The sequence below is a fragment of the Podarcis bocagei genome (assembly GCF_964188305.1).
Source record: "Podarcis bocagei genome assembly, chromosome: 18".
Classification (NCBI taxonomy): domain Eukaryota; kingdom Metazoa; phylum Chordata; class Lepidosauria; order Squamata; family Lacertidae; genus Podarcis; species Podarcis bocagei.
The window spans coordinates 1,432,922-1,453,917 of NC_138144.1; the positions used below are offsets into that span (position 1 = coordinate 1,432,922).

General features: G+C 51.5%; 1 protein-coding gene and 1 long non-coding RNA gene across 2 annotated transcripts in view; both read right to left on the reverse strand.

Moving 5' to 3' along the window:
* Positions 1-824: 824 nt before the first annotated feature.
* On the reverse strand, positions 825-13,121 carry LOC308577779. Its single transcript, XR_014003678.1, has 2 exons — positions 6,711-13,121; positions 825-6,679 (listed from the first exon to the last, which is right to left on the reverse strand). It is a non-coding gene; the product is annotated as an uncharacterized lncRNA (long non-coding RNA).
* Positions 13,122-15,352: 2,231 nt separating this feature from the next.
* Positions 15,353-20,996, reverse strand: part of NFIC (nuclear factor I C) — an 89,629-nt gene continuing 83,985 nt past the window's right edge. Inside the window, 3 exon segments of the mRNA XM_081177848.1 lie at positions 15,353-15,518; positions 19,727-19,797; positions 19,800-19,805. Coding sequence (XP_081033974.1) covers positions 15,501-15,518; positions 19,727-19,797; positions 19,800-19,805 — 95 coding nt within the window. The 3' untranslated portion in view covers positions 15,353-15,500.

The window sequence follows — 20,996 nt, forward strand, 5'->3', positions numbered from 1 at the left end:
GCAAGGAGAAGGGGACAACAGAGGACGAGATGGTGGGACAGTGTTCTCGAAGCCGCTTCTGGTGAACCAGAGCAGTGCATGGAAACGCCGTTTAGCTTCCCGCCGGAGCGGTACCTATTTTTCTACTTGCACTTTGATGTGCTTTTGAACTGCTAGGTTGGCAGGAGCAGGGACCGAGCAACGGGAGCTCACCCCGTCATCGCGGGGATTCGAACCGCCGACCTTCTGATCGGCAAGCCCTAGACTCTGTGGTTTAGACCACAGCGCCACCCGCAAGCCTAACCCCTGTATAGGGAAGCCTTTTAACGTGTATTATTATGTTTTTTATATTTGTGGGAAGCTACCTCTCAGAGCGGCTGATGTTTAGTCAGGATCTCCTTTTTCTGTAACTGGAAGTCCTGGGTTCGAGTCCTACCTTCGGGAGGAGGAGAACACGAGCTCGTTCCACCTTCCACGTGACAGTTCTTCAGATGTTTGAAAACGGCTATCATATCTCTTTTTCTCCTTTGCGCCTGCCTGACAGGTGGAAATCCAACCGGTGAAGCTTTTAGGCCTTCTTTGCTTTTGAAAGCCAGGGCAAAACACTAACCCTGTTTGGTCAGCAGATGGAGATAGTGGACCACAATTGGACTTGCTGTCTTTAACTCTGTAAAAGCTAAATATATACACCGTATATACAAAAGACACAAGAGGCTTGCTTTGCAATGTAGTATTTCCCCTTTTCTTTTTAGAAGGCCGAAAAGCTCAGTTATTTGCATATAATAATTGCATATAATAATGCAAACCTAGAGACTTGCATATACAAAAGACACAAGAGGCTGCGAGAGAGTTGAAAGCATAGCTTATTTAATTTTTATACATTTTTTTCTCATTTTTTGCAACTTTTTTCTTATTTTTTTTTCACCCTTTTTCTTATTTTTTTCTCATTTTTTTTTAAATTGTCCTTTTGGAATTTTATTTTTTTATTTTCCTTTTGCATAGGGGGTGGGGGGTGAGCGGGGTGGGTGGGTGGGGAGAGAAAAGGAACGAAAACCAGAGCCGGCTTTCGGATAATGGTACATTTTAAAATAAAAAAACAAGGAAGAAAAGTGCATTGGCTAAAACAAAAACAAAAACAGTACGCGTATGACGAATGCTAGAATCAAATATTGTGAAAAGCAGTGGAGAAAAGGAAGCCTGTGAGTGAATGGGAGGCCATGGTGAGCCCGGCTGAAATGAGGAGAGAGAGATGAATTGCAGTTTGCTGTGTTGGCAGACCGAGATCTGAGTTGCAGCCGATTATTTCGTTCCGTCGGGTACGTCTACACTGTATAGCGACACCTCCACACAAACCCCAACTGCCCAACGAACCTCAGGAACTGTAGTTTAGCCAGGCGCCTGGGAACTGTGGGTTGATGATCCCTGCTTGCAGCATGAGAGGGCCGGGCTCGGGAGTTCGTTGTGCTCAGAGTAGACCCCTTGAAGAACGAAAGGATGGGCTCGAGACAAAGGGTCCCATGTGCAACTTTCCAATACATCTGCTCTGAGTCGGGTTCTGTGCAACCCACCGTTCCCAGCAGAGAAAGGCCGGCCGCGAAACCAGTTTAAGGCTGCGGTGTAGACAGGACGCCCCTGAGGCCAGATCCATTTCCTCTTTGGCCGGGAAACGGTCTCAGTTCACTCTTCCCGGCGTGGACAACACTGTGTATATGTGTGCTAACTTAGCAAGCAGCAAGCGATAGAGTAAACTATTATTGCGACATCTGTAAAATATAAACGGCAGAAGTGTGTTTGCGCGTCACCGTCGGGGGAAGAAAAAGAACTTCTGGTCAGATATACGGAAAAGAGGGGATCGGGGGAAATAAAGATTGAAGGAAATTAGAATCGTCGCCAGCTAGGTCTTGGCCCGACTCTGAGAAACATTCTTGCCTTGGTTATCTCTCCACCCCACCCCAATGTTCCCTTCCTCTTCCTCCTCCTCCTCTTCCAGACTAGGCAATGACAACAGGGAACATGAACACAAAAGGATAAAACTTCACAAACGGAAAAGTGTGGCTCAAGGTCTTGGGGACGGCGACATCCCGGCTGTGCAGTGCTGTCGGAAAAAGCGGTACGGGCCGATAAATTGGTCAAGTCTTAGTTTCCTCACATTCAATTTCAGCATCTGTTTGCTTTGGAAAAACCCGCAGAAAAATCCGCTCCCATTAATCGACAGTGGTACCTCGGTTTACGAACTTAATCCGTTCCAGAAGTCCCTTCTTAAACCGAAGCCATTCTTAAACCGAGGCGCGCTTTCCCTAATGAGGCCTCCCGCTGCCGGTGCCCTTCCACCGTTCGGATTCTGTTCTTAGACCGAGGTAAAGTTCTCAAACCAAGACACTATTTCTGGTTTTGCGGAGTCTGTAAACCAAATCGTTCTTGAACCGGACTGTTCTTTAACCGAGGTACCCCTGTAGTTGCTTTGCAGGTAATTTTGCCTCAACCATGCATTTCCCCCCTAATAGACAATTGATTGGAATATAGTGCATTATATCTACAGGATTTCCCTGGGATTCCAATGACGGAATTAGTAGCTCGACAACTTGAAATACGGCAATGTTTGCAGGGCGGCGTTTGCAGATCTGCACTGCAAAGTTTGCGGACGCTCGGATTTCGAAGGACCCCAGGATGTTGGGCTGATCGCATTGAAAAGCGAACCAAATTAATTCCCTTCCCTGTCCCTTCGACGGCTGCAAATCACATCCGTGTCAAATCGTCGTTTTATTTGTAGTCAAGGACAGTTAATAACTCTTTCGTTTGTATAGGTGCGATTTCTGAGAATGCGTTTTGTGTAGTCAGCCATCTAGCTATATCTGATTGCATTTGATTCCTTCACTTATGGAAAGTTCTGCAAGTTTAAGTTTTCCTGAATCAGACCGAACTCGTAATAGGGGCGAGTGGGTGTGCCAACCAACCTAGCCCCGCCCACCTGGCTCCTCCCCTCAATCAAGCCCCACCCACTTGATCTACCCCTCGGCCAATCCTGACAGCACTGCATCAGCCAGGAGGGGAGTAGAATGAGGGGTGCCAAATCTCTCCTTCCAGTATTGAATTTGGGGCCCTTTCATACCACTGTGGGGGGGGGGGGATAATAATATAGCAACGCAGATTTACAAGAGCAAAAATTACCCGGGGTAGATAAGTGATTAGGGTTCAAGGAAACACAATCCAGCAGTAAATTTCATAGGCACAGCATAAATTATATTTTTGGTATTCCAGAATGCTGCTGGCTTCTGTTTCCTTGGCGCGAGTATACAGTTATTGTCCTTGCCATATTATTGTCCGACGACAGGTTATGGGACCAGAAAATCACAGCGCACGCCACAACCTTGTAGGTTCGAGACGGGACAGGGAAACCTGTGTGTGTTAGCAGAAAGGGCGATGCCAGGAAAAGCAAACAAACCACGACTGATCCCAATAAAAACCTTATTTCCAAAGGCAGCCCCCACAAATAACAACTTCCCCCAAACTCTCAGGGTTTGGGGAAACGGATGCAGCGATCGACAGAGCAATTAAGCAGCCGCTCCTCCGACTGGCGTCGGAGGGCGAATGTCACGCCCACGCTTAATTCGGTTTCAATCCAGATTTCGACCGCGATGGGAGCACCTCCCTCCCGCTCCCACGTCTTTTGTTCAGCGTCCTCGGCTAAACCGGATTCAGAGCGGTTCCGTCAGAGACGGAAAAGGAGCGTTTCACGCGCAGGCTGATTCTGTTTGGAAGCAGCTCGTTTTGAAAGGAAGCCGGGAGAAATCTGGGGATAAGGCTCTTCTAGGTCCCTTCTGAAATAAACTCGGGGGGGCAGAAGCTGGGGGTTGTTGCTGGGACATAGTCTCATCCTACAAGCCGTCGTCAAACGGCAGCTTCCATCAGCACGCCAATATTTTTCCGGGGAACGCTTACGGTGTCTCCCCCTGCTACAACACCATCTCAGACCTTTTGAGGACCACGGAAAACCCTAAATCGACTCAAAACCCACCGTTTCTTAATTTTCACTCGGGACAACTGCCCCCCCCCCCGAATCTTGGGGGGGGGGAGAGGTTCTCCCCACCTTGAATCCACAAATGTGCAAGTTAAAAGAAGCTGGTGTTTGTGTGTGTGTGTTTTCCTTTCAAAAACAAAAAAGAGAGAGAAGCAGCAATTTAATAAAATTATATTGCAAAAGAAGTTTTCTTTTTCTTTTTAAAAAAGATATAGATATATATACATACACAGTGCTCCCCACCCTGGCCAAATTGCAAATTATCCTGGCTTTCAAGGAAGGATTGTCAGTTTAGACACTCATGCCCTTTGACCCTCCGGCCAGACCCATTTAAAAGAAAGAAAAGGGGGAAAGACCTATCGCTTTAACTAAATCACCTTGTCGGGGGCCGGGAAGCGATTATGGGTGGGAGGGTGGAGACACCCAGGGAGACGCGTCGGACGCGAGTCGCCGCGTCACCCAGGCGCCAAGAACGCCCCCTTTCCGGCATAGCACCATAAAGGTAAATACAATATTCTGTACATGATTTCTTTGCCCCCACAGGGCCCTTTCAGACAACCACCCCCAAAGTATAAAAAATATGTAGTGCACGAGGAAGGCAGGAGGGCGCCCCCCCGAGTGTGTGCCTTGCATAGAAGTGGGAGTAGACTTCCTCGCACAGAGTCCACAGTGCGAATGGCGCTATGGGGAAGTTCTCGTCGCCGACGGTCGGGGGCGAAGGGAGCTTGGCGTGTCCCTGGAGGACCAGGGCGAGGGGACCTCTTGTCCCTGCTCTAAGGAACATTCCTGGCTGCACTTGAGAGATGGAGGAATGCCTCTACTCCAAAGAAAGGGAAAGGGGAGTGCTTCTTCAGAACTGGGGTGAACAAACAGCGTTCCTGTAATGGCCTGGGATTCGGACTCGGAGGCTGAACCTGAGGGATCCCAGCCTGCACAGGAGTCCCCACCTCCAGAACCGGCTGAGCTGGGGCTGGGGCATGAGCCTGAAGGGTCCTCACCTGTGCTGGGTCCTCAGGTGAGTCTGCTCTGGCTCCTGAGGTGATGGAGGACCCATTGCCTGCAGGTGCTCCACTCTCAGCCCCGTCAGAGGAAGCTGAGGTTGCCTCTGGGTCTGGGAACCCTCCAGCCTCTCCTGAGCTGCAGAGACTCAGGGCAGAGAGGCGGAGGGAACTAAGTTCCTGCAGGAGGAGTGCTCACCTCCAGGCCAGGAGAGGCAAGTCACCAGAGGATCGGGGCCACCCTATGCCTCGGGGCAGATAAAAGCCGGCCAGCCCCAGGCCCAAGTTGCCGGAGCAACATTGTCGCTAGCCAGTTCCTGCCTGCACCCTGTCCTGCCGGATCTTCTGACCTCACCCGACTCCCTGCCTTGGACCCAGCTTCAGCTTTGACGGACGGCCTCAATACTGCTCCCTCGACCTCGGACTGGACTCAGACCACGCTTCATGGAAACCCACAGGACCAGCAGACTTCCCTTTGTGGCCGGACTCTCACAGCCTCAACCTCCCTAGCCAGACGGAACGGAGGATGCAATTCAGTTCAAGAGCTGTCGGAAGGCCGTAGCACCCCACACACATGGGGGGGCAGGATGGGATTCCCCCCCCAAAAAACACCCCGGGGTTTCCTTCTCACCACCCGCTCTTCATCCCGCAGCCGCCCTCCTTCCTCACCTCCCTGATTGTCGGCAGCTCGCCTGGGGCGAGTCGGAAATCGCCTCCGGGCGACGACGCTCATCATGTACCCCCACAAAGAGACGCCTCTCTCCTCACCCCCTAACTTAGTTCCCAATTCCGTTTACGGTTCCCGTGGCCTCGCCCCTTCCTCCTCCTCCTTTTTGAGAAAAGTCTTCTGCCTTGGAACAATTGCACATCCGTCCTCCTCTCTTAAGATCGCCTGTTGCCACCTGGGGGTGACAGAAATAAGTCCGTAAGTGCAGCAGCTGCGATGGGGTTGCATAGGTGCGGTTGCTGCAAGGCTCTTGATCTGTGGTTTTTATTTGTGTCTGCGGAAATGCGCCCAAACACCTCAATATTATTTTTAAAAGGCAGGGAGAATTTCGGCGCAAACCACCTTGATTTTCCCCTCTTCCGCCAATTCAGGAGGTGGGGCTGTTCAGGATGAGAGGCCCTGTTTTCTGGGTCTCAGCTCAGGGGCAGAGTGCCTGCAGAAGATTCCGGGTTCGATTCCCGACGCCAGCTCCCAGCAGGGCTGGGGAAAGCTTTCCAAAATACTGGAGAGCTGCTGCAAGCCAGTGTAGGCTGCCCAGGGGGCCGAACTCAGTATAAAGCAGGTTTCTACTTAAACCAACCCTTCACCCAGGACAATGAGGACTAGAATATTGCATTGTTTTTAGGAGACGCCAATAGCTTTGCATGCAAAAGGTTGCAGGTTCAATCCCCGGCAATCTCCAGCTGTATTTACAATATGCCTACGATTTCTTTTGGGGGCAGCGGCCGAACAGGAAAGGTTAAAGGCCACAGCCTGCCAGGAAAGGGTCAAATCTTCAAATCTGCAAAGCTTCCGCATTTATGCCTGAGCCTCTGCTCTGCGGAGAAACTCCCATTCACAGCTTGTAGATTTGTGGCAAAGGATGGAAGGACTCCATTGCCACCAACTTCCCAACAGTCCTCCCCCGGCAGTATGGCCTAATGGTCAGGACAGACGGGAGTTGCAGTTCAGAGACATCTGGGCGGCCACAAGTCCCCGCAAGCGACACAAAGCTGTGCTTTCTGGGGCTGCGAGTGCGAATCGTGCAGGTCAGTGGGAAATTGGGGGGCAGGACGTTCCATCTTCAGCGGCGCCGCCTTGGGGGAAGAAGTCGAAGCACCCTGCCCCACAGATCTGGGATGGGTGCCTGCCTTGTGGTTAGTAAATAAGGTGCTTTCGTTTATTTTATTTTAGATCCCTCTTCCATCAGTTGCTGGTCGATATACCAGCAGACCAAAATTAAGTGCTTAATATATAATTATAATAATAATAAGTAGGTGAACTATTTTTTAGCATTTTGGGGTGGGTGTAGATGGATCCGGTAGAATTACAGAATCAGAGTTGGAATCCGGGGTGCCAACTTCAATAAATTTTTTGGGAAGGGCAAGAAAGTATAACCGATTGCACAACTGATCGCAAGATGCAACATTTGAACGGCGATGCCCATCAACTTTTGGAGAGAGGCGGTCCCCTCAGACAGTTTATTGGGGACCCCGAAGGGACCTCGGACCCTAGGAGTTGGCTTCTACAGTTAGAAGGGGCCTCTGCAATGCCAGAATCTCAACACTCGGTCTCCCATCCAGTTCGAAACCACACCGGACCCTGCTTAGCTTTGCAAACGTGCTGGCTGCCTTTCTTGCCTACAGAATGCATTCTTAACCTGAAAATGCATTGACGTCATCAATGTGGCTAATAAGTTCTCTTACCTTAACAATGTCAGGGTTTTTAAAATGGCATTTCCACCATACATCTATTGCTCCCTGGCGAGGAAGGACCTGTCAACCTCCTTTCCCTCTCTTTCTAATTTTTTTCCACTCTTAGATTCAGTTCACGGCTTTCCGCAGCAATTCGCCAAAAATAAAGCCCTCGCGAAAATTCAGCGGCATTTTCCCATGCAAATTTCTCCCAACGAACACATTCCCCACATGCGGTTTTTGACTGCCGTGCACATTTTCGCGAACCGTTCCCCTCCTCTTTCAATGCATATTTATTTTTGCAAATGTTCTTTGGCCAGAGAACCTCATTGAAAAATTCAGATCGATGCAACTTTCAAAAATCGGTTGTGTTTCGGTTTTCCTTCGGGGAGGGCGAATGTGATTGCTCTGCAGTTAAATGCGAACTGAACCAATTTTTTTATCCATCCCTTGGATTCAACAGCGTGCCAATTTTCATGGGTGTAAATATTCCGAGAGCTAAATTTGGAGCTAAATTTGGTAAGCCGGCGAGGCTACCGACATGTCAATCACCTGATCTCATGCTGAGTCCTGGACTATGTTCCTTCCAGAATTTTTTAATTTCTTGGGGTCTCCAAACAAGGAAGGGCGCTCTTAGCTTTTGCAGCCTTAGTAGGTAGTATTCTGGGATGTCGGGAAAGACCTCACCGCTCAGAGCTTTCCCGGAAGCCAGCTGCCATGGAAATTTCCTATTCCCCCCCCCCTTTTTATAAAGCGTTCAAACCGCAGTCACCATCCCACCTGCTCAACCGAACGAAAGCAAGCGAAATTGCAGAAAGCCGGCGAGTTAAAAAAGGACGAACTTTTCTCGCGCCCGACGCTCACAGAGTTCCTTTTTTAAGATGGGGAAAATGTCCCATTTTGGGGGGACGATGGCGGGGAGGGAGATATAGGATGGAAGGATTCTGGCATCAGGGAAAAACAGGGTTGGAACCTCAGAGAAGACCCATCGGATTTAATGGGCGCAAATCAGCCACAACCACACATCTCCATAGGTCTGTTGGGGTGGTGATTCCCTTGGTTATAACCTTTAGGTTCAAATGTGCCTATGGCACAATTCTGCCACTGTTCATTAATTCCCCCCGCTGCACCCCCCCCGAAAACCCTGCCTTTCCCCCAGGCACCGACAAGAGGTAGCAACAGAGATGGCTATCTCTGCTTCCCTACTTTTGATATCAACTTTTCAAAACAAAACCCACCTTAAAAATCCCTGCCCTCGCCTGTTTAGTTTCAGGGTGCTCAAAGGAGTCCGCTGTTCTCTCTCTGCATGAGTCACTGAACCAGACACAGCTCATCCTTAGGAAAGAATTCAATTCTGCCAAGCCTGGGCTCTGAATGGATGACAATCTCCTCACTCCCACCAAGGACAGGCCAGTGGAGAGCAGGGCTCGGGCCCGATCCGGCGCACCCCTCTTGCATTCTCACCAGCCCAAAGCAGTATTGCAGGCACAGATCAACCCCTCCAACAAGGGACTGGAAGACAGCCAAGCCAGCAGAGACTCACTCAGAGAGGCGGCGGGCGCCCTCTTCTGCTCTCAAACGCTGGAGGAGTTAGCTGGCTTGCTTGCAACCCAGAGCATGCAAAGACCTTTCTGTTGAAACAAACAACGCCCCCCTCCAAAAAACCTAGAACCTCACAGTATTTTCCTGCACCTCGCCCCACTTCGAAACATCCACACACCTACGTCTGACCCTCCCTCAATCTACTCCAGAGACCGAATGCCGAATGCAAGGGGAAATAGAAAGTTGGGGCTGGAATAAGCTCTCTGGGGATTTCTTGCAAGCGGGGGCAAGGGGGGAGAGGACATTCCCCCCAAACCCCCAATCAGTCCTTCTCTGCCATGCTTGCCAACTTTGACCTATTAGAAAGAAGTCGTCAAGATTTGCAAAATTCAAGCCTAGCCCCCACCTCATCCAATAGGCAGGACATTTTAATTTCGTCGCCGCTGATAATTAAGAGATTACCTACAGGGGGGTGCCGCATTTTGGGGGGGGGGAACCCCTCCCCATTTTTCATTTGCGTTCGTGACTGGAAGACGTGGAACCGCAGCCAGGGCGGAAATCGCCTTTGCCGCCCCATGTTAGCACTGACCGGCGGGTGGCGGCGCAGGATTCAAATTCTCATTGCTCGTCTCTCGGGGTGTGTTTGGGGGGGTGATGGTGAAGCGGAACCTCCAGTGGCAGGAGCAAGAGACAGGCTGGTCCCATTTTTGGGGTGCCCGGGGGGTCAATCTGGGGTGATCATGTTGCAAATGCTGTTGACAAGTTTTTTGGGGGGTTGCTACAGGCCAGCCCTTCCTGAAGCTCGTAGTTCCCCGTTGGAGGGCAGTGAGATTCTGGAGGGGGGCAAGGGGGCAGTTGAGGGGCACTGAAAAACCAATACAGTGGATGCTCAGGTTACAAACGTGATCCGTGCAGGATGCACTTTCGCAACCCGCAGCGTCGCATCTGCGCGGGTTGCGATTCTGCACTTCGGTGCAAAGAGCGATTTAGCGCTTCTGCGCATGCGCGACCCCAAAACCCGGAAGTAACCCGTTCCGGTACTTCCGGGTTTCGGTGGGCCCATAAATGCAACCTGAAGTGTCTGTAACTCGAGGTGTGACTGTACTGTTCATTCGCTTTGCTGAGTTCATTAAACTAAATAGTTTCGATCGGATTTGGCGTAAGTGTGGAATTAATCGCGGCCATTTTGAATTTTATTCTGTTGTTACGCTCCTGCAAATCGCTTATTCAAATGCTTTTTTTATAGGGCGGGCATGGGAGATGAGCTTATTATGGGATGAAAGGAAAAAAGTTTGGGAACTGCTGGTCTAGAGAGACCCTGGGTCTCATCCGGGCACAGAGACCTCCAACTTTCTTTCGGGGAAATGGCAAGAGCTGTTAAGACAGGGGAACGCCCTCGGAACGGACTCTTCTTCCTTGTAGGGTATTTAAATCAAAGTTGCGTGGAAAGTTTTTGACGTTTTATAGTGTTTTTGACATTTTGTTTCGAGCCGGCCACAGGGGCTGGGGCAACCCAGCCAGATGGGGCATCGTGCAAATTATAAAATTACTATTACTATTACTATTACATTATTATTATTATTAGCTGCGATCCCTGCCTTGCAGGGGGCTGGAATAGAGGACCTCTGAGGTCCCCTTTCCAACTGTACAATACTATGATTTGTTGAGGCCCAGCCAGTGCAAATAGAACTGAAGGGGAAACAGCTAACAGCCTCTCATGTCTTGGGGTTCATTTGTTTTTTTAAAGACACACTGGACTCTGACTTGGTGAGACTCCCAGCACAAAGGTACTTGAACCGCCTCTGAGAAATCAATCGCTCTGAAATGTGTGACGACTTCCCCTCCCCAAAAAACGGACTGCTGGCAATCGAAGGAGTCCCAGCAGAGCTCTGTACATGCTACAAGCCCCCAAAGCGAGCTCCGCCGGCAGACCGCGAGACGTCGAATCTCGGGGTTGTGGATTCGAGTCCCACGCTACGGGGGGTTGGGCTGTATGACCCCGTGGGATCCCTTCCGACTCAATGATCCTAGGAGTTAGGAAGGGACTGTGTGGCCCGCGAGGGCCGGAAACGGTTTGAGAGCGGTCCCGATTCACCCCCTTGCCGACGCCACGGTTGCCTCCGCGTAAACAGGTGAGGTGGGTTGTGGGAACGGCACAAAGCCGCCAAACCTGTTGAGTTGAAGAGGCGTGTGACCCTCTCTGGCCCTCTCCTTCTTTCCAGGGGCATTTATGGGGTGGGACAAAGGGAGTACAACGGCCCGTGCGCCTCGCATGAGTTTGTGAACGGGAGAAGAGACACCCGTGCCAATTCGAACCTGTGTGCGCAGAAACGCGCCCCACCTCTTTGCACAAGCCCAGAACACCGAACCCCATCAAAGCCATCTCGGCCACCCGGCAGCCTCTTTCAGAAACTTCGGGATCAACACAAAAAGGAAAGAATTAAAAACAACAACCGAAAATCCTCGCTTCACTTCCTCCATTGCAATTTGCCCTCGCGCGACCCCGTCCGTAATGCTGATTTTATTTTTTTTAAAAAGGCAATAATTCCCCCCACCCACCCTGCATATCTCCCCCTACCCCATACACGCATTAAAAGCATGCAAACAGATCTGTGCATTAAATCTCATTAAAGTTAATACATTTTTCTTTTCTGTAGAAGGCAAGGCACATTATGTGGTATAAAACATCTTTCTTTTTTTTCTCGTTTTTTCGTTTTTTGTTTTCTCTCGTGCAAATTCGGGCGGGGAGGGGGGGCGGGGCGGGGGCGGTGGATTTCTTCTCCCAACCCCCACCCCGTTTCGTTCCTCATCGGAGAGGCGGAGCCAAGTTTTTTTGGGGGGGAGGCGAGAAGGGGGCGGGGCTTATGTATTCTTGCCATGCACACATTCTCAGCCAGCTGATTGGTTGAGCTAGGTCACATGAGTTCCTGTTCCGAAAGCACCATGCAGTCTATAGTGGCAAAGGGTTTTAAAAAAATCTCTCTTGGTTCCTTCCGGAAACCTCTCCACCAATTGCAAATATACGCTTTATGATTTCCGTTTTAAAAAATAATAACGGCCCCCATGGGAAGCTAACCAGCTTTGTGGTTTAATTTCAGCTTGGAGAAAACCCATGTCTTTTTCCGGGGGGGGGGGGGGACGGGGTTGTGGGCCGCTCCCACCCACTACTGGCTAAACCTGGCGTCAACATTTCTCGTTATATAAAGGTGCAGAGATGTAAACAAGGTTCGTTGGGAACTGCCCTCCCATTCTGCCAAACGCTGCCCATTGGAGGGGAGGGCCTTGGGGTTACCTAGCAAAGTGTCTCCCCCTCCCCCATGGCCTCGGAGGAGGAAGTGGAGGGGTCAGGAGGGGTCAGGTGGGTTTTTGCATATGCAAACGCAAGCCCCAGGTGGGCGGAGAAGCCACAGCCCCTGAGGATAAGTCGCGAGCGACGTCGTCGTTGGAAGCATCATTCAGAGGGGCGACAGGCACCGCGGCCCCAATCTTTCAGGCCGCGAAGCTGGGCTGAAGACAGAAGACCCCCGGGAACGGGGGAAAGTCCTCCTGCGAATCGCGCGAGACCAGGTCAAAGGTCCCCCAAAACCGCTGCTGTTTCGACCGAAGGAGCTGCGCCGGAGAAGTCCGTGCCTTTTCTCAAAAGCTCACAGCTCCTCTTCTTTCTCTTTTCCTTTTTGTACATCTGAAGGCTCAGAGACTCCTGGGCGAAGGAGATCGGGTGTGCCACAAACCGGTTTGGGTAAAAAACAACCACCCCAAACATATAAAAACCAGAAACAACACCCCTCACATCTCAGATCTTTAAGCTAGGAGACGGGAAGAGATTCGAGACTTCTGGGGGCTTAAAAACCAGCCTGGTGCTTATGTTGGGGAGAAACTCACCCAAGGATGGATTTCATCTCTGGGGCTGGCGGTGGAAAGCTCCATTTTGGATCAAAATGTCACCTGGGTTCTTCCTGGCACATCTAGGGTGCAAAAACACCCACCAGTTGGACAACCGCCATGGCTTCTCCCCCCAACGAACGCCGGAAACTAGTTTGGAGAGCGCAGGCAGGGAGAATGCGGCCTTGCAGACGGTCCTAAACTCCCGGCGACTAGGGACTGCGGTTCCACGGCTTCCAAAACTTCCTTCTCCTTTCTTGGCGCACCATGTGGTCGTTCCGGCTGGTCTGCTTGGGCAGACCGCTGCAATGTCCTCTGCACCTCACACGTCTCTCCCTAGAGCCTCGATCGCTTCTGAACACGCAGAGGGAAACTCTCCGGGGATCATTTTGAAGGATCTTCGATTTTGCTGAAGAGGAGAAGGACCCGTCTGAAGCGAAGGCGGCGCTCCCCGACTTTGCAGAAAACTCTGGCATCGGCAGTGCCACACGGACTCTCGCACAGACCTCTGTCGCGGATGCTTCCGTTGCGATGTCTGCGTTGCAGCCGGTTGGACTCAGAGACCCTGGGAAAAGGGGGCGACCCCCTCCCAGCTCAGCAATTCTACGGTTCTGGCGAACGACGGGAGGAGATCAGGTCCGTGGTGTTTTAAAGCTTTGGTGTTCGCTAGGAAAAGAGGGTGGTGGTTGGGGTGCGAGGCGTTATTGAAATGACGCTCTCTCGGAGCACTACAAGTTCAGCTCGGATCGGGGCCTGCGCCCGCCGCTTTCTCCGTAACCCGGTGAGGAGGACTGGCGTGTTAAAATGTAGGCACTTGTACCAGTCAGAGATGGCTTCTGGGCTCCACGGTCTGGGGCTTGCGGGAGGGCAGGAATGGGGAGGAAAAGGATAAATTGAGTCCTAGAGGGAGGGGGCAACTGTGGGGTAAGGTATGGCCTCCCCACGCCTCTGCTGGATTCAGCTATTTTGTCCTGAAAGACTCACTCCAATAAGGCCTCGTTCTGTGCCTCCCTGGTGGTCTCCTCTTGACAGCACCCCCCCTCAAAGAATAACAAAAAAGCACTAGGGGGAGACGGCCTTCCTCACCTCGTCCCCCCCCCACGTAAACTCCCCCTCCCGCCCCCACCTTCCTTTCTCCTTTTCAAAGTGCATTTCCTACAACAATAATAATGTGCAATCCGTATTAGCAGTCCCGTCCCCGGCCTCGCCGCCATCCGCGCCACCCCCCTGACATAGCTGGTTTAACTATAACATGCATAGCTCTTTGTACACAAGGGCTGGGGGGGGGTTGTTTGCAGGGGGAACGGGGAGGGGGGATGCCACCAGCTCGCTCACATCCCTCCCCAAGCCCCCTTCGCCCGCCGAGCCGGGGGCGCGGTCCTCAAATGTCCGCAAACCCGCTGGCACGTTACCTTTCCCAAACCTCACTCCTAAGGGGTTTTGCCAGGCAGGTAGGCAAAGGTGGGGGGCTTGAGGGGAGACGCGGACCCCCACCCCGGCCACAAACCCGCTCCCCGTAAGAGAGCAGGATGGCAATTCTCCGCGTGGGCTGGGCAGGGAACCCGTTCTCTCGGCCTCACGTCCAACTTTAAGGCAAGGGTTCGAGACAGACCTCTAGTACCATGCGGGAAATTGGGGTGGGGGTGCTGTTTAAACACAGCGTACGGCCGTATCCAACCCCCTGCCTGGCGTTGGAAGAAGTCGTGCCGCACCAACCCTTCAAGTTTCTAAAGGGTTGTGCGGTGTTAGGGCTCGGCTTGCGTGGACGCAGCTTGGGTCTACCCTCCAACCGACAGCCCCTTTTGACCAACCCTGTCTTCTGCGCCCCCCTCCCCGCCCGTCCCGCCCCCTTTCCCGAAGATGGCATCTTTCAAACGTGCTTTTACGCGCATCTGGGTGGAAAGAGCGCAGTTGCGGAAACGCGCTCCGTTCTTCCTCCGCCGAAGAAATCTCGCCAAACACCCTGTCATGCGGTGGGTGCCGCGGGCAGAACCTCCCCTACGGGGAAGCAAAGCGCAGGTTATTTTGTAGGGGGGGAGGGATTGGGGCCACAGACGCAGCATAAAAGGTGTCCAGCTTCTCTCCCTCGCGGGAGAAGGAGTTTGCTACCTCCGCCGTCTCGACACACCGCGGAGATCCGTCGTGCGCGGCGCTCCGTCGTCTTCTCTGGAGAAGGAAGGCGTTGTACAAAAGGGGAGCGGTGTGGGGGGTGGGAAGGTGCTGGAGGGGGCGGCAGCAGGCCAGGAATTACGCCCCCCCTCTCTAGTCTCTCTCTTTTCCACCCCTTCACTCCCAAGGGGAGAAAAAAGATCAGGAACATTTTGCATATAACATCCCTTTTGAGAACGGAACCGGCGGGGTGGCCGCGAAGTGCGATATGTCCTCTATCCAAAGTAGTGTTTGTGGCCCCCCAAGACTTGTCTGACGGGGTTGCGGGCTGGGCAGGCGAGTCTTCGCTTCGTTCGTTTTTAAAAACATTTTGCAAAAGTTTGGACCTTCTTCCCGTGGCGCCAAGGACTTCCGAAGCCAAGTCTGCTGTTGCCCCTCTCTCCACGCTGCCATCAAGGTTTGAGCCGGGGGGGTCAGGAGTGGGGGTGAATCGTTCTCCTCGGAGGAAGCCCAAAGCCCGGAAGGGGGGGTGAGAGGGGTGAGGAAGATGAAGGTCCAAATGTAAGCTGCGGTTAACCTAAATACCAGGACTGGAGGACAAGAGGGGAGAGAAAGAGAAAGTGAAAACAAGAGAAAATTATTTTTTTCCCAAAAAACCACATTTTTTTTTCAATATCACAAATATAACCTAACAAAAATGCTAGCCAGATACTTTGGGGGTCGTCTGCAAAGTAAGGTTTGCCTATTAAAGGTAAAGGGACCCCTGACCATTAGGTCCAGTCGTGGCCGACTCTGGGGTTGCGGCGCTCATCTCGCTTTACTGGCCGAGGGAGCCGGCGTACAGCTTCCGGGTCATGTGGCCAGCAGGACTAAGCCGCTTCTGGCGAACCAGAGCAGCGCACGGAAACGCCGTTTACCTTCCCGCCGGAGCGGTACCTATTGATCTACTTGCACTTTTACGTGCTTTCGAACTGCTAGGTGGGCAGGAGCAGGGACCGAGCAACGGGAGCTCACCCCGTCAACGTGGGGATTCGAACCGCCGACCTTCTGATCAGCAAGTCCTAGGCTCTGTGGTTTAACCCACAGCGCCACCCGCGTGTAGTTTTTGCAAATAGCCAGCAGGTGGCAGCACAGGCTTTTTGACTCTGTTTCTAGCTAGAGCTATTCCAGACATAGAATTATAGTTTTCAAAGAGATATTGGGGATCATTTTGCTTCAGTCCCCTTCAGTGCAGGAATAAGCGGCTGGGTTCTTGCCAAAAGACCCAGGAAGAGTCTTAGACCATCACTATTTCTGTTGGTGAATCCCCTCCAAAAGCCTCCAGAATTTCACTTCCCTGAAAAAACTCAAGAACCAGGCATGGAATAATCATTCTCCGTGTGTTTGCGATGGAAAACAGCAGGTGCGAAAATTTAGCGCTGAGCCCAGCGTCTGCTTTCCCCAGAAACTCGGCATTTTTAAAATGTTATTTTTAAATCAAGTCGCTAGTCCTCAACAGTGGTAGTGATAGGGGTTGCACCACCACCAAATTACGTCCCTACAGGTTGCAGCATTCGTTTTCCTGAGAATTTCAGCTTAAATAACCCATTTCTTTTGGGATTATGGACAATTTTTTTCCGGAGGCCCCATTGGCGAAAGCGCGCCTTGGGTTACCACCTGTTTTGGTTTGCAAACGGACCTCCGGAATGGATTATGGTTGTAAACCAAGGTAAGGTAAAGGTAAAGGGACCCCTGACCGCTAGGTCCAGTCGTGGCCGACTCTGGGGTTGCGGCGCTCATCTCGCTTTATTGGCCAAGGGAGCCGGCGTACAGCTTCCGGGTCGTGTGGCCAGCAGGACTAAGCCACTTCTGGCGAACCAGAGCAGTGCACGGAAACGCCGTTTACTTTCCGCCGGAGTGGTACCTATTTATCTACTTGCGCTGGTGTGCTTTCGAACTGGTAGGTGGGCAGGAGCAGGGACCGAGCAACGGGAGCTCACCCCGTCATTGCGGGGATTCGAACCGCCGACCTTCTGATCGGCAAGTCCTAGGCTCTGTGGTTCAACCCACAGCGCCACCACTGTAAAAATAAAAGCTGTGAACCGGTGCCAGATTTACATATAAGCTAAACAATCTATAGCTTACGGCCCCGCTCTCTTGGGGGTCCCAAAAAAGTTTAAAGGGGGGAAAACTGGATGTACATTTCCAAAATATAAGATAAAAAACAGATAGAATAAAACCTACATGCAGCAATAGTGTTTTGTATTATGGAGGCTCTTGTGATGTAAGTCATGGGCCCTGCCTGCTCCCTAAAATATCCCTGGTTTGCTCCTTTCTATATATAGGGTGCCTACATTTTGCATGGACTGGTCGCATGGCCACATGTGCAAAGGGCTTGAGATACCTATTAGGTCCATCAATTAAAGGTAAAGGTAAAGGGACCCCTGACCATTAGGTCCAGTTGTGGACAACTCTGGGGTTGTGGCGCTCATCTCGCTTTACTAGCCGAGGGAGCCGGCGTTCAGCTTCCAGGTCACGTGGCCAGCAGGACTAAGCCGCTTCTGGCGAACCAGAGCAGCGCACGGAAACGCCGTTTACCATAATCCATCAATTACCATATAGCGTTTATTCAACACAAAAAACAGCGGCCATTTGTTGCTGGCAAAGGACAGCTGGACATATAAAGGGCCCCATTACCTTTCAGGAAATTAGGGCCTCATCCGGCCCTGGCTTTAGCTGAGATTCCTGCTTTGCAGGGGGTTGGAATGGATGACCCCTGGGGTTCCCTTATCGCTCTACGATTCCACGACCTGCAAGCCATCTTGGCTGGAGGTGTTTGTGCGTGGAGAGAGAGGCTGCGCCATAATTCCTACTGCGTCTAACAAGCTTTTTCCCCTCCCCTCCTTTTTTTTCTTTTTCTTTTTTGCAGATTCAGCAGATCTCGGCTGGCGAGAGCGATTTCCCCTCCGCGCTCCTCCTCTCCTAGCCAGCCACCCGCAGTCTCCGCACTGCCTCTCCTCTGCAGTCAATTCCCCCCGCAAGAAACCCGCCCCCCCCCCACAAAACACACCCAGACCCATATATGCCCTCTGGGATATTCCAACTGCGGCACGGAGAATCGTGCGTGAAAAGAGAGATTTGCGGGCTGACCGAGTGGATCTGACCCCCGTCTCCCTGCCTGACGAAGGCAGAAGATTTTGCAGAGGGAGGAAAAGGTCACACAGATCGCTTCTTCGGACACCCGACCAAACACGTGTCAAATCTTTTACGAAAATTTCCTGCTTTTAGACCCCACAGCTAATTCTCCCCTCGTCTCCTCGCTGGCCCAAGTAGGACCAATTCAGCCGTGGTGATCATCTAATGCTTATAAGATGGATTCCCCCTAAATTGATTCCTGAGCTTCGAATTTTATTTTTATTCATGTTTTTATGCTGCTTTTACAATTAAGTGTTTTAAATTTGTTGTGAGCCTGGTTTTTGAACCGGGAAGGGCGGGGTATAAATAAAAATCTATTATTATTATTAATTATTATTATTATTAATTGAGGGGAAAGCACGCACCCAAAATGTGTCTGTTTGCGAAACGGGTTTGCGAAAAGGCATTCATCTCGCCGCCTTTTCCTCCCTTTGGACGTCTCAGAATCGCAAGTTAGCTATCTGGCCTGAATCAAAGGACTGTAGAGTTGCAAAGGGACCCCTAGGGGTCATCCATCTCAACCCCGTATGCAATGCAGGAATTTCAGCTAAAGCATCCCTGGCAGAGAGCCATTCGAACTCTGCTTAAAGACCTTTGAGGAAGACTTCCATCCCACAGCCGAACAGCTCTTACTGCCAGAAAGTTTCCCCTGATAATTTCATTGGAATTTCCTTTGGTGGCGAAGGGGTGGAAGGAAGAAGAAGCCCCGACAGTAATAAACTACAAGAATTTGCTGAAATGGCGTGGTTGACAAATAGCTATATCAGGCATGGGCAAACCCCAGCCCTCCAGATGTTTGGGACTACAACTCCCATCATCCCTAGCTAACAAGACCAGTGGTCAGGGACGATGGGAATTGTAGTCCTAAACATCTGGAGGGCTGGAGTTTGCCTATGCCTGAGCTATATAATCCCTATTGTAGTAAGAGAAGACCTTTGGAGCAGGCATTTAAAAAGAAAGTTTTTTTTATGAACCACCCTAAACGTAAAGGGACCCCTGACCATTAGGTCCAGTCGTGGCCAACTCTGGGGTTGTGGCGCTCATCTCGCTTTCCTGGCCGAGGGAGTCGGCGTCCAGCTTCCGGGTCATGTGGCCAGCAGGACTGAGCCGCTTCTGGCGAACCAGAGCAGCACACGGAAACGCCGTTCACCTTCCCGCTGGAGTGGTACCTATTGATCTACTTGCACCTTGACGTGCTTTCGAACTGCTAGGTTGGCAGGAGCAGGGACCGAGCAACGGGAGCTCACCCCGTCATCGCGGGGATTCGAACCACCGACCTTCTGATCGGCAAGTCCTAGGCTCTGTGGTTTAACCCACAGCGCCACGTGTGTCCCTATGAACCGCCCTGGTAGGGCAGTAATTGTTCCTTGATCATTTGTCACCCCCCTCAATGGTGGCACCTGGGGCGGACCGTCCCCTCTTCCTACGCCGCTGCCCACAATGCTTGACCACTCGCTGGTCAAGCTGGCTGTGGGAGGATGGAGAAAGCAAAGGGTCACCTTCGGAGGTCCGCAGTCTCCCCCAACCATGGTCTGAGAAGAGGAATTCCTCCATCTCTCGCGCACACCAGCCATAAGCTGCGGCACCATCGCTGTGACCCCGAGGAAGAGTTAGGCGGACTCACCTGTGCCTGATAGATGCTGCCAGGATCCCGTCCTAGTCCCACGAAGCGGTTCGCAGGGGGTGTGCCTGGGCGGAGTAGGCTGAGGAAGGGTAAGAGGGAGAAGGGGAGAGAAAGAAAGGAGGGGGGACACAGCACGGTTTAGAAAAGAAACGCAAAACAAACCCCCGACCACCACTTCCTACCCATTCGTGAGGAAACCACCCAGAATAACCTTCCTTCCTTCCTTCCTTCCTTCCTTCCTTCCTTCCTTCCTTCCTTATCTTCCTTCCTTCCTTCCTTCCTTCCTTCCTTCCTTCCTTCCTTCCTTCCTTCCTTCCTTCCTCTCCCTCTCTCCTTCCTTCCTTCCTTCCTTCCTTCCTTCCTTCCTTCCTTCCTTCTTATCTTCCTTCCTTCCTTCTTATCTTCCTTCCTTCCTTCCTTCCTTCCTTCCTTCCTTCCTTCCTTCCTTCCTTCCTTCTTACCTTCCTTCCTTCCTTCCTTCCTTCCTTCCTTCCTTCCTTCCTTCCTTCCTTCCTTCCTTCTTATCTTCCTTCCTTCTTATCTTCCTTCCTTCCTTCTTATCTTCCTTCCTTCCTTCCTTCCTTCCTTCCTTCCTATCTTTCCTTCCTTCCTCTCCCTCTCTCCCTCTCTCCTTCCTTCCTTCCTTCCTTCCTTCCTTCCTTCCTTCCTTCCCTTCCTTCCTTCCTTCTTATTTTCCTTCCTTCCTTCTTTCCTTCCTTCCTATCTTTCCTTCCTTCCTTCCTTCCTTCCTTCCTTCCTTCCTTCCTTCCTTCCTTAAATTTATATGCCCCCCCTTCATCACAAAATCTCAGAGCAGCTCATGGGACAAAATACGAGGTAAAGACCCACAAGCAAACAGTTAAAACGACGAACAACCCATCTCCTTCCCACAAACACATTTAAGAGGCTGCAGAATGCCGAAAGGGATTGACTGTGCAGAAACGGCAAAGCCGACGGCGAAATTAAGAGAGCGAAATGACGAACTTGTTATAGAAGAAGGGAAGCCTATTTATAATATATTTACATATATTAACAGTCAAAGTAAATTGTGGGCGGAAGTAGAGATAAAAGCAGCAGGAGGAAAACGACAAAATGACAAGAGAAACTTTGCGTAATGAAGGCGCCAGGGCAGCCTCTCTGCGGAGGCCTTTCCACAAACCAACCTTCCTTCCTTCCTTCCTTCCTTCCTTCCTTCCTTCCTTCCTTCCTCCCTTCCTCCCTTCCTCCCTTCCTTCCTCTTTCTTTCCCTTCCTTCCTCCCTTCCTTCCTT